At 38.1% G+C, this 12,184-nt stretch overlaps 1 protein-coding gene across 1 annotated transcript in view; it reads right to left on the bottom strand.

Moving 5' to 3' along the window:
• Positions 1-1,812: 1,812 nt before the first annotated feature.
• The window catches only part of LOC148366899 (glypican-6-like), a 200,287-nt gene continuing 189,915 nt past the window's right edge, over positions 1,813-12,184 (bottom strand). Inside the window, exons 9-10 of the mRNA XM_088333720.1 lie at positions 7,720-7,895; positions 1,813-2,330 (exon numbers count right to left, since the gene is read on the bottom strand). Of these exons, the coding sequence (XP_088189846.1) occupies positions 2,113-2,330; positions 7,720-7,895 (394 nt within the window). The 3' untranslated portion in view covers positions 1,813-2,112. The remainder of the gene's footprint in view (positions 2,331-7,719; positions 7,896-12,184) is intronic.

Below are 12,184 nucleotides of genomic sequence, written 5' to 3'. Positions count from 1 at the left end.
GGATTACTTTCAATTACTTTTGGATTACTCCAATACCAAATATGCTAATAAAAGACAGAATAAACTAATTATGAATACAATGATGACTCACAACACGTGGTAAGCTTTCTCTCCTGGCTTTGATCTCTTTGATCTCCGGCAAAACTAACATAAAATGCAACAGAAACAAAATGAAAATAAATCCAAACAGCTTGCTAACATCATTTTTGCCGTTCCATGTGTTCCGTTACTCCCCAAGCCTGCACAAAATTTAGTAATTTGGCGCCCCCTGGGTTTACATACCTGTCAACCTGTACGTTTTTGCCGTACAAAGTATGTTTATTATGCATTTTAAGACGTGTACGACGTACGAGAAAATCTTTACGGAAAAACGCAAATTTGTCAATAATGGGTACCAACCGGTATACACCGACTATCACGAAACGGGAAATAAATCGAGTCAAACGAGTTCGCCGCGGTAGCCTCTATCTCGGTATCGTTTTTTTTCGTTGCAAACGAAGCGAGCGGTTTGATGCTACTGTGCGTCTGCCGCCTGGGGATTTCCCATCAAAAATCATTCCGTGGTAGTTGTGTAGTGAGAGGAAGTCCGTCTCTTTTTAGAGAACCGGCTTTTTTGGCTCAACTCATTAAAGAGAGTCGGCTCTCAAACGGCTCACTTGCTTTGATGCATTATATTACGAATTATGATGTTGTATAAAGAAGTTAAGAAAAAAAGGAAGTATAAAAGGAGAAAATGAAAAAAGACAGGATTGTGGTTATCCCTTTAATCAGTAAAGGGATATTTGCATGTATTGTTTCCTTCCACAGTGAACGTCCAAGCGACTTCATTTTTGAACTTTTTTTATAATAAACCTCATTCATGTCGAGCAACTCTGTATCTCACAACAAAATGTTAATTAACAATATATATGATATAACGAAACACATGTACAATATAACATGTTAAACTACATAAATAAACACCTTTGAAAAAAAATATGGTGTAAGATTATTTTGTATTTTGTGAGGGAAAATACGACATTTTGTAAGGGCATGGAGCCCTGGAGGTTGACAGGTATGCTATATCCTAAATTTTGGTGCTTGCAATCTTGTTTAAGTCCTTCCTGATCTAACATCGACATATTGCCCAAATGGAACAGATATTTTCGGCCAAACTGTTAGCAAATGATGGTGTTACAGAGATAAGTCCGGACCAGGGACTGCAGGAAGAGAATAAAATAGGGATGATTTTTCCATTTTTGGAAATCATGATTACTCTTGTTGGTAATAGGAATGAGTGGAGAGGTGTTGTAAAAGGATAGTGAGATGTTTGGACGCGTTCTAAGGGATGGGCAGGGCACCTGTATGATGCGGCAGGGGTAAACCAGTGAAAGTTGTCGGGCCCTGCTGTTGACATGGCCGCTTTCTCGTGTCCTGTTTCATCCGGAGGGACTAAAGAACGACCAACTTGGGTGCTGAGGTCCTTAACTTGTTTGGGTATTTGGGTTGGTCATGGTCAAAACATTTTTGAGTGTTTTTTGCTACTTTTTCCCCTTTTTTATTTTCTTTCTTATTGTATGTGTTTGTCTTGCTGTCTGTCACCCCTCTTGAGGGATATGACCAAGGTCGATAGATAGATATATAAAGGATTTTGTTTGTCTTTCACGATCTAATATCAATATTTTCAGACCAACCGTCAGCTGGAGCAGATTTTAAGAACCTGAAGCCAAACCGATAGACCCAAATGGAAAACTTTGATCTTTGGGGTTGCTGATCTGGTCCATAACCTTTATCCAAAAAGCAGCGTTGAAATAAACAAAGCACATCCGAGCCTTATCTCCTTGCATGCACACATTTAGCATTTTTTTTTCTTGTTCTTCTGATAGTACAAACCCAACGTTGTCCTCCAGTGGGAAGAAACACATTCTGGAAAAACAACCGGCAAAAAAATGATGAGGTGAGTGGTCACCTTCACCGATTTGACAAAAAACACATGTCTACCCCAGACGTGAAAAGGAAGCTTCTTCAGTTTCTTGAAACCTGTCTCACCCTCGGGATGAGTTTTAGGAGCTTCTTGAGTTCTGGTGGCTTGGACATATGTAGCAGTTATTAAGAAACTGGTACTGGAGTATATTATCTCCATCTTGGGTGCGTGGCGCCTATAGATACCACCAGGGTGGTCATCAATACCAGGGGCGAGGGTCGCCTGGGTTCCGTTTGGCCCGCCGCCGCCGTGTGCACGTCGCTTCTGTCTGCGCCCATCACAGGCGCTTCCGATCTGACCGGGTTCGATTCCGTCGTGCAGCCCTCCGAACAGCCGCTGCCGCTGCCCGAAGCGCTGCCTTCCTCGCCTAATTCAGGAGAGAGGATGTAAATATTCAAAAATGAAATAAAACAACGTAAAAGCAGAATTTTTTTTAGCACAGTTCGTATGGGTACTTGTTATCCTTTAAGGCTAATGTTGAGTTTACCAGGCTTGAAAACTACTTGTAAATGCTATAAATTGTTGCCATGTTTCTCTGATTAGAAATGACACCGACACTGCTCTCTAGTGCCTTCGCTTTGCTTTTGCATTTCTTCTTCCCCCATGATTAACAGCAGCCGACATTAGTTTGTACGGCTTTTTCCTTTGAAACATTATCAACCCCTACGGGTGGTGCCCAAGAGGACAGGTGCATACTACACCTAAACAGGGTACTATGAAATGTGAACTGTCATGGTTGCCATGGCGCCCAATTAGCCACGCCCATGATGTAACGGGTGTAATAATAACTTTTATTTTATTTAAATTTCTGCTAAAATATGTGTATAGTTTTTGGTAAATGTCCTGCAATGCTGAGTCCAACAGTGCCATCTGCTGGTATGGGGTGGGGTTTGGTTTTGGCTTCTAACATGTGACCAGGAGGCGGGGTTTTTCAGTTTTACCAGAGTACTACAAAGGTAAGACATATCTTTTGGTGCTCCACAAAATAAGTTAATTTTAAACTTTATAACCCCAGCTGACAAATCTCTCACCATGCATAGTAATGTGATTGATATTGTCAAGCTGTTTAGGTTTATTTTCGTTTTGTTTCTGTTTTACTAAATATTAATTCCCCTTGTAGAGATCAAAGAGATCAGACCCAGCAGAAAAAGCTAATGTTGTGACTCATCCATTTGCAGGTAAATTGTACCCATTTTTATACTCATTATTGTTTTTAATTCCTATTTTTCATATACATTAAAAAAAGGATGATGTTGGTTAAAATTCAGAGTAAAGAAAAACATGTTGAATTCATTGTAAACGTTAAAAATCCACTATACGATCTCTTGTTAAAAGTATCTTGTTAAAAATGCAAAGATTTATAAATGTATTGTGATATTCTAAAATGTATTTTCTGTAAAGTGAAAAGACAGCTCTTTGATATGCTTTGTTGTCAGTTTTACCAGAGTACTACAAAGAGATCAAAGAGATCAGACCCAGCAGAAAAAGCTAATGTTGTGACTCATCCATTTGCAGAACTGTAATAATAAAAACCTCATCATCCAGTCCAGCGTGAATGTGGATCTTTGGTGAGACACGTACAACGCGGTTACACATGTGTGTCACGCTTGCCATGGTGCCCAATTGGCCCTGCCCATGTGGTGCTAGGTGCGGCTCGTTGAGAGATTGGCTTTTTTTCTATATTAAGCTCAGCGCTCTCTTGCTTTTTTGTCAGCCCGTCAAACGAACTTCTGCCCCACAACACGTGGGTTCTGACTCGGTCCTGGTTTCCTGTTGATAGCTTCAGTCTGGTATTGTTCCCGTTTCTTTTTGTCCTGTTTAATTTCGGGTTCCAGTTTTGTTTCCGTCTATTTTGGTCCTGTTTGTTAGTTTCTCCAGTTTTTGTTCCCGTCTAGTTTGTCCTGTTTATTTTCGTTATCCGGATTTGTTATCGATCTTGTTGGTCTCTGGCTTTCCGTCTTTCCACGCCAGATCAGTTGCCTAACGTGCATGACTTCCCATTTCCCGTAAAATAAAAGGCTGGTGTGAGAACGTCACGCGATTGGGTCCTGATCCTGTTCTCGTTCTGACATTGAACTAGTGCAAGGATTACATATCAATTATGGACATTTATGGGAGATGCAAAAAATGAAGGTTAAGTTTTTCTCAGTGGTAAATTGTAATGGGAAGAACTTCCTGCAACTGAAAATGTAAGTTTATCCAACACCTATAGGGGCAGATATTTGTCTTAAAAACAAATATATGCGCGATTTATTGAGACCTAAAAATCATATTTCTTGATAAATGCACATGCAATTTTTAAATTGAATATGGAATAATAATAATTCAGATATTCACTCCAGACTTTTTCATTTATTGGTACTGGAGACATTGGAAATTTGTCTCTTTGAAAGGCCTTAAAAAGTGCTTGAATTTGGTCATTAAAAAGGTGTAAAAACCCCGATTTGTGCCCTTATTATTATTGATTTATTCATGGATTTTAGCTCATTTTTTTGTGTACAGTATTTAGTTTTTGAACTGTATTTCCTTTCACTGTTTCGGAAAATCATGTTCAGTTTTTTCCTCCAATTCCATATTTGTAGCTTTCAAATTCTTGAGCTGTGTTTGTTCAATTAATTTTCCAATTTTTTAATGAATTTGTTTTTGTATTTTAATGTTTTTATTCCATTTCTTAAATTGTATTTTCATAGTGTTTTATTCGTGTATTCATACATGTAGCTTTATTACATTTATTGATTTATTTGTGTTCATTCAGTTTCTTATCAGTTGAATTGTTTTTTGAAATCATTTTTTTCAATTATTATTAGTTTTATTTTTTATTTTTTTTCCATTCATATATTTTTCTAATTTGTTTTTGTTTATAATAACTTTTTGAATCAATTTTCAATCCATTATTTTTGTTATATGTACGGTCAATTATATGTATTTTTTTAAATAATTATTTTAAGTATTGTTTTCCAGATTTGGATAGAAACATGCATTCATATTAGCATTTCTTTTTCCTTTTTTTGTTTTTGTATTCAGAAGAAAAATCGTAAGTTTAAATTCACAGTATATAAAAAGCCAAACTTTAAATCGCAACTAGTCACATGTGCATGTTTATCATTATATTCCATTTTGCTTCCATACATTTTGCCATAAAAGAAAGGATACGAAAGATTACGGCAGCTGCAAACAACAACCCCAACTGCTCATTTTCTCTTGTCTACTATTGTCGAGATCGGCAAAAGAGAAAAAGAACTCAAGCCGAGAACCGTTTCATTTTTCTTTTGTGCACTCGGGGGACATTCACGACTGATCCTGAATCGTCCCGTCCTTAAAATGTCCGCCATTTCAACGAGGAAGCAAAAAACAGGCTTCTAACAAGACATCATTCAACACTTTGTTTTTCTGTAAAAAAAATCAAAAGGAAAACAAGCAATTTGTTTTGTTTATTCTCTTTGCTTGGCGAGAGAGACTCCACAAACATTAGAGGGCTGCGTCACCATGGCGACGGCTATTTGTTACCCTCATGATGCCCTTCTTGTCTCCTTCTAAAAAAGGATTGCAGAAAGTGTTAATAAATGATAATAATGTAAGAATTATATATAATAATATATAATGAGCAGAAAGTACCGTATATACTTGCATAATAAAGGACTTCTTAACATGACTCATAACCAAAAAAAAAACATACTAAAATAAATATGCACCTGAAAAATGAATGAATTGTGTACCTGAACAACATTGATTTTTTTTAACTTTGTAATCGTTGATTCCGAATATGCAGTACAAGTACTGCAAGGCTTCCTGATTATTGTTAAACAATTTCCTAAACCAAAAGCATGTACAGTATATATAAATATGGAGTGTGTATATATATATATTTATACTCCATATATATGTCAAGACCAGAACGGAGACAGGACCCACTTGCGTTACGTTTCTCTGTTTTATTGGAAGAAAGGAAAGGGTTGCACCCACGATCGGTTGATCGCTGGACGCGGGAAGCAGGTCGCTCTGAACGTGGAAGTGAGACTTCCGTGGCGAGCGATGGCGGTGTCGGGAATGGAAAACACGGGTCAGTCGCCAGGACAGGAGAGCAAAAACGTGGTCGGGATCGGAAACGAGTCAAAAGCCAGGAGAGGAGAGTAGACAAGGTCAGGATCAAAAAACAGGCGAAGCAGGGAAACGGACGGGAGCAAAAACAGGTGAGAGTCAGGGTCGAAAAAGCTTGCCTAGAGTACACTGAGGTTCGCAGACGGACTGACAACAGGTGCCAGAAAGGAGTGGGTTTAAATAGGGACAGGGAGCCAATCAGAGTCCGAGGCAGTTGGTGCCAAATGGGCGGGCATAGGTGCTTTTCCATCAGTAATCATGACAATATTATATATATATATATATATATATATATATATATATATATATATATATATATATATGTATATATCTCATCTCATCTCATTAGCTGCACCGCTTATCCTCAGTAGGGTCGCAGGGGTGCTGGAGCCCATCCCAGCAATCATTGGGCAGTGGGCAGGGGACACTATATATATCTCATCTCTCATTAGCCGTACCGCTTATCCTCAGTAGGGTCGCGGGGGGGCTGGAGCCCATCCCAGCAATCATCGGGCAGTGGGCAGGGGACACCCTGAACTGGTTGCCAGCCAATCGCAGGGCACACAGGGACAGACAACTCATTCGCTCATTCACACCTAGGGACAATTTGGACCGGCCAATTCACCTGAAATGCATGTCTTTGGAATGTGGGAGGAAACCGGAGTGCCCGGAGGAACCCACGCAAGCACGGGGAGAACATACAAACTCCGCACAGAAAGTCTGGAGCTGGATTTGAACCCACGACAGGTTTCCATGACATGAACTGTGCCGCACAAGCGCTAACCACTGCGCCACCGTGCTGCCCCACTATATATATATATATATATATATATATATATATATATATATATACACACATATGTATATTTGCAACGTTAGGATAATAAAGATAAATATACTGATAATGAAAATGAAAAGAAAACTATTTTTAACCATTTACGTTCCTTTCAGGTGCTGTCAGGAATTGGGTAATGTTCCACTTACTGACGCCGTCTACTGGGCGAAGTATTTATTGCAGCCTTTGTCAAGCTGCTTGTATGGCACGTACAAGTGCATGCATTTTGTATGCGTCCTCGAATACACTATTTTTTTCATCTCTTATAGGTTTTGAGTTGACGATTTGAAAAAGTCATTTTCTTACTTTCACCATTTCCATCCTGGAATTCAAAAAAGTATAAGAAATGAAATAACTCTCCACCCCCCACCCTCCTTTCGGGCCTACTAATGTTTTGCCTGTCCTGTACAGCTCTGACAGAAGATAAATGCAGAAGGGCGTGGTAAAAAGGCTCTTTGAACTCAGTTGGGCATGGTTAACACATACTTAACGGAGCAACTTCTTTATCTTCGACTTTTTAAGGAGACCTCGAATGTCATCTTTGTCACTGTTTTCTATTTTTCTTGTCACTAACTTTATTAAGACCCAATATTTTGGCCTAAAAAGGCAATTGAACTATATCCCAATACAATGAGACGTGGTCCCTCTCAAAAACAATGGGGACGGAGCCACAAGAACCGATGCCTCTTTCACAGCCTCCTTGTGTTCACTTTGTTTTATGCACATATAAAACCGACCTTCTGATTTCATAATGCTATTTTATAGTTGTAAATTGAGCTTATATGCGAGTAATCACTGTATATAGAATAAAATCCAAACTTACTAGAGTCTTGGAAGTAGATATCATTTCCATTGTAGGCGTTTCTCAGCTTATTGGTCATGACCCGCAGCGCCATTATTTGTTGTCGGATGAACGTGTCTGGCCTGCTGATGTCCAAGTGGACTTCTGGGTTGTTCACCTGGTTGGTTAGACCTTCCTTCACCACCTCTGGGAAATATCTGCATGGAAAAACAACAAGAATAAAATATATTATTGCCTAGTTTTTCCCGACAGTCTTTGATCTTATCTTTATATTTAAAGCATTTTTTTATACGTTTACCCCGGAGTGCCGCATCTACTCTCCTTGCATGGAATGTTTCGCCACGTTGATATCAATGACAATAAAGAAATATCAATTCAATTGCTGCTTCACAAAGCAGCTTCAACGAGTTATCTGACTTCTGAGTTGCGTCACCCTGAGTTAGGTAACACTGAGTTTCTAAAGACATTTTACCTGGCTCGGCAGCTCTTTAAAAAAACAGTATGAATGGAGCCCCAATTTGTTGAACCAACGTGGCTTTCAGACTTAAAAGAAATAAAGAGAGAAAAAAGTGATAGGGAAAGAAAAAGGGAAAAAATAGAAAAGCAGAGCAAAAAAGAGAAAGGAGGAAATGGAAAAAAAAGAGTATAAAGAGTGAAAAAGAGACATAAACAAATAAAGAAAGATAATTAAATAGAAGAAAAAAAACAAAGAGAGGGAAAAGTGAAAGAGAAGCATGGATAACAAAAGAGGGAAAGACAGGACAAGAGAAAGAAACAGATAAAGAAAGAGAGAGGAAGAATAGAGAGAGAGAAAAACAATATAAGAAAAGGAAAGAATGGAAAAAAGAAAAAAGAGGGACAAAAAGAGAAATATATAGAAAAACAGAGCAAAAAAAGAGAAATAACAAGCTAGGAGGAAATAGGAAAAAAGAAAAAAAGACAGAAAAAGATAGAGAGAAAGATAAAAAAAGATAAAAAAAAAACTAAAAAAGGAGAAAAAAACAGAAAGAGAGGGAAAAGTGAAAGAGAAGTATAAATATTGAAGAGACAGGTAAAAAAGAGAGAGAAAGAGAAGAGAGAGGGACACGAGAATAAGAATAGGAAAGACTGGAGAAAAGAGGGATAGAAAGAGAGAAAATGAATAAAGAAAGGGAGAAAAATAAATTAAGCAAAGAAAAAGGCAAATGATAAAGGAATACAGGAAACGAAAAACTGTAGGACAGAGAGGTAGAGAGAAAGAAAAAAAAGAAATAAAGAGAGGTCGTGAAATGGACAGAATGAAAGAAAAACAATAAGGGAAGAGAAAAAGAGACGGAAAGATATTTAGCAAGCTATCTACCTAGCTTTTTTACATTTTTTTGCATGCTATTGAGCTAAAATTGTATCGTTTTTTTACTAGTTTGGCTTGCTGTCTAGTTCCAAATAGTTTTTTACCTGAGTATGAACTTTACATTACAATATTATTATCATTGATATAATCATGTTTGGTATTTGAATTCTATGTAAACCAAGTTACACATTTAATTTTTCCATATTTTGCTGAACATATTTCTCTTCATCCGATGTTATATTTTACGAGTTATTTGGTTGTTGTTGTTGTTGTGCTCTGTGCAGCCCTTTGAGGCTTTTTGTGATAAAGGGCGTCACAAATAAATATGACTTGACTCATCCTGAGGTTTTTGAGTTTTTCCTTGCCCTCATGTTGGTTCCAGATCAGGGGATGGTGTCATAATAGTCTGAAATAATAGTATGTGCAATAACCTGTGCAGACCATTTGGCACCAACTGCCTCGGACTCTGATTGGCTCCCTGTCCCTTTTTAAACCCACTCCTTTCTGGCACCTGTTGTCAGTCCGTCTGCAAACCTCAGTGTACTCTAGGCAAGCTTTTTCAACCCTGACTCCCACCAGTTTTTGCTCCCGACTTGAAAATGACTTGACTTGACTTGACTTGGAAGTGAAAGAGCAAGAAAGAATAGGAATGAAAAGAGGAGAAAGAAAGAAGGCAGAAGGCAATGTAAAGATAGTGTAGGAAAAGAAAAAGAAAACAAAATAAAGAAACAGAGCAAGAAAAAGAAAGTAAAAACGATGTAGGCGATAGAAAGAGCTAGGAAAAAGAAAGAAGACAATGGAACAAAGAAAGAATGAAAGATAATCTCAAATGACCTCTCTAGGTTCAACATACTCCGGCTTCTCAAAAACCTCCTTCACATAAAGCACCTCAAGTTTCATCCAATCCTCTTTTAGCGCTCATTAACAAGAACGTAAAAAGCCATGTTTCTTTGGAAATCACGTAAAGCAAAATGAATCCGGTTGATTGGGTCAGGCGCTCGTGTCTCGACTATTAATGTCTCGCAAAGCAATGGCGGAATTAGTGGGCTGGGTAGTGGCAGCCAGAGAATGAACTACTTTTATTGCGCCATCTGTGATTTTGTTATTAGCGGGCTTTAAAGGGGACAGCCTGTTCGAATGCTCAAATTCTCCGGTTCTGTGTTCATCCAAGTCGGGACTCCTCCGAGTATTCCGATCTTTGCGCTAGCGGCGTCTAAGCACTAATGACGAGACTTTCAGGAGAAAGGGTCGTCTCGTAAAAGGGTGCGCTTCCTTTGAGTACCAAACAAAGAGAAATAAAGAAAAAGATAGAGAGACCAAAGAACAAGTGTCATGTCCAGCACGGTTGTCATGGCGCCCAGCTGGCCCCGCCCCTTCACACCGGCTGACCTGCATTTCCTGATTAGGGGCGGCAGTAGCTCAGGAGGTAGAGCGCTCGTCTTGGGATCAAGGGATCCCATTTCGAATCCCGGCTCGTCCGTGTTACATGTCGAAGTGTCCTTGGGTAAGACACTGAACCCCTAATACCCCCAATAAGCAGGTTAGCGCCTTACATGGCTGCAAGGCCGTTATTGGGAAATGTGGAGCACATTGTAAAGCGCTTTGAGAAGTCATTGACTTGAAAAGCGCTATAGAAATGCAGATCATTTCATTTCATTTCATTACTCCTATGGGTACTTAAATGCGCCATTTGGAACTGCCCTTGGCCAGATCGTTGTTTACCCTTGTTGAAAACTTGTTGATACCTGTTTATTCTTGTTTTGCTTGTTGGGCATTTGAGCCTGCTTTGTTTTGTTTTCGGTCCGTTTGTGTGTTGGACAACTTTTCTTTCTCAATTAAAGTGACGGATCGTCTACGCAAATGATTTCCTACTTCCTGCTTCCCGACCCGTTTCAAGACAGTCCTGTTCCTTTTCATGACAACGAGAGTGAATAAAACGAGAAAAAACTGAAGAATGAGACCGAAACAAAGACAGAAAGAGGGAGTGAACGAGAGTGTAAAAGGGAAAGGAAGACAAAAAGAGAGATGAAAAAGAGAAAGAAAGACCGGAAGAAAGAAAGAAATAAGGGAAGAAGAAAAGAGAGAGAGAAAGAAAAGACTGAAAGAAATAGAAAAAATAGAAATGAAAGGAGAAAGAAAGAAAAATAAAAAGTGAAAAAAGAGAAATATAGAAAAGAAACATTAAAAAAGGAAGAAAGGAAAGAGAAAAAATGAATGTCCGTGAAGATTGCTTTGTTACATGAAGGACAATCCATAATATCCAACTAAGTCAAATATTTATTTTCAAAAAATAACATGTGCAAGGCAATCCGTGATCAATTTTTACGCACCATTAATACGTGCAAATGTGCACACTTGTTGACTTCCGGAAAAAGAAGTCAAACATTTACAACTCTTTCAAAAGGTCTAAAAAATTGGGCAAAGTAAACTACATATTTTCAAAAGTTTACTGTTGTTCCCTGCTCGTCTCAAAATGGCAACTTTTGGAAACACCTTAACCTACCATTAGAAAAATGTGGAAAATACATGATTTAGTTTTCCAGATTAGGATCAAATTTGACAAGGTACCAGGTAAGGTTTTAAGCTATTGTCTCACTTGTTTTCCAACTAAGATGCTTTAGAGTCCTACCTTTTCAAAAGAGACAGAAAACTGTTCATATTTTCCAAATGGTTCAAAAACAGTATTCAATTGATTTAGGGGACACCTTATATTGGGATTTTAGTCAAATTGTACAGGAACCTTACTTATGATATCTCATCTATTAAACCAAATAAAGTGTTCTTTTACTATTATTCAAGAGGCTCTTTAACTCCACCCGGGGGAGTAAAAGCCCACATTAAACCCCACCCCCACATTTGCATATTACCCTATTTTTATTACAGTGTGTATTTTATGTAGCACTATTTAAATACTCTATATCAGCACGTTATATTGGGTATTTCTGTATTCTATTTTTTTATTTTATTATTATTTTATTTTTAAGGATACTGCTGAAAGTGTGAATTTCCTTACGGGATGAATAAAGTATCCATCTATCTATCTATCTATCTATCTATCTATAGTGTCTATAGTATCTATCGATCTATCTATAGTATCTATCTTTCTATCTACCTATCTATTTATCTATCTATCTATCTATCTATCTATCTATAGTG

The sequence above is a fragment of the Urocampus carinirostris genome, chromosome 4 (assembly GCF_059441175.1).
Source record: "Urocampus carinirostris isolate Australia breed hairy pipefish chromosome 4, RoL_Ucar_1.0, whole genome shotgun sequence".
Lineage (NCBI taxonomy): Eukaryota > Metazoa > Chordata > Actinopteri > Syngnathiformes > Syngnathidae > Urocampus > Urocampus carinirostris.
Note: the sequence above shows the minus strand (reverse complement) of the source record. Positions and strands in the feature narration are given on the sequence as shown.